Source organism: Laccaria bicolor, genomic scaffold, assembly GCF_000143565.1.
Source record: "Laccaria bicolor S238N-H82 LACBIscaffold_261 genomic scaffold, whole genome shotgun sequence".
NCBI lineage: Eukaryota > Fungi > Basidiomycota > Agaricomycetes > Agaricales > Hydnangiaceae > Laccaria > Laccaria bicolor.
The window spans coordinates 1-892 of record NW_001890117.1 but is presented as its reverse complement, the minus strand read 5'-3'; the positions used below and the strand labels follow the sequence as shown (position 1 = coordinate 892).

General features: G+C 45.4%; 1 protein-coding gene across 1 annotated transcript; it reads left to right on the top strand.

The window, feature by feature from the left end:
* Positions 1–497: 497 nt before the first annotated feature.
* On the top strand, positions 498–704 carry LACBIDRAFT_303940 (uncharacterized protein; the record flags this gene model as incomplete). The annotated part of the gene is made up of 1 exon (XM_001890986.1): positions 498–704. One exon carries the CDS (start codon positions 498–500, stop codon positions 702–704), a length of 207 nt encoding a protein of 68 aa, XP_001891021.1.
* Between the last annotated feature and the right edge of the window lie 188 nt (positions 705–892).

Here is an 892-nt window from a genome sequence, read left to right as displayed (position 1 = left end):
GAAAGTGTTGACGTCTAGGTATTTGTCGCGTGTTGTGTGGGAGCGGGTAGCTGTGATGGAGATTCATTGTCAGAGATGTTGGTAAAAAAAAACTTGGGGAAATGAAGTACCTTGGACAACCATGACTTGGCGCTTGACAATGGCAATTGCAAGAGTTCCGTTGGTCAACATGATGGTGATAGGGATGTTCGTTATAGAATGTGGTATAGACTGGCTCGCGCAAGGATCGCGGTAGGATGTAGATGCCAATGGGTGCAGTAGCAAGTACTTGCTATGAACTTGAGGTATTGAATTGTCTGGAATTTATAACTTTGCAGGCTATTGTTCCTCGTTAACGAGTACAATGAATAGGGCACGCTGCAGACTAGCACAGAATTGCACATGGTCGCCGAGGTAAGGGATGAAGCGGCGATGTAATTTTAGAACAAGAGGTCAACAAGAGGCACTCTAATTTAGTCACGGTTGTGCCCACACAAACAAACATCCCCCCTCACTTGATGAAAAGCCTTGTCCTCGTCTTACGCCTTGTTCATTGCTCACACCCAACATACACGACATCCTTGTTCGTTCTTTCCTCTACTACCTACTATGAATTCGGCGTCATCGTCCACGCCAACTTCAGAAGTCCAAAAACGGCTAACTACTTCTGGTCGCTGTCATCCCAGGATTTTTTTTTTTCAACCTATTGTCCAGGAGAACAATAGTCACTAGTCTAGAAGACAATCCCTTGCTACAAACATAGGGTTTACTCGTGTTCTCAGCCACTATAGACCAGTGGTCACCTGCTCTCCCTCAACAGGATGGCACCATCTTCTGAGTATCATCTGACATTCTGCTGATAAGGTTGATTTCTCATGGATGCTTGCGATATTTGTCCCTGAAGAGCTTGCTG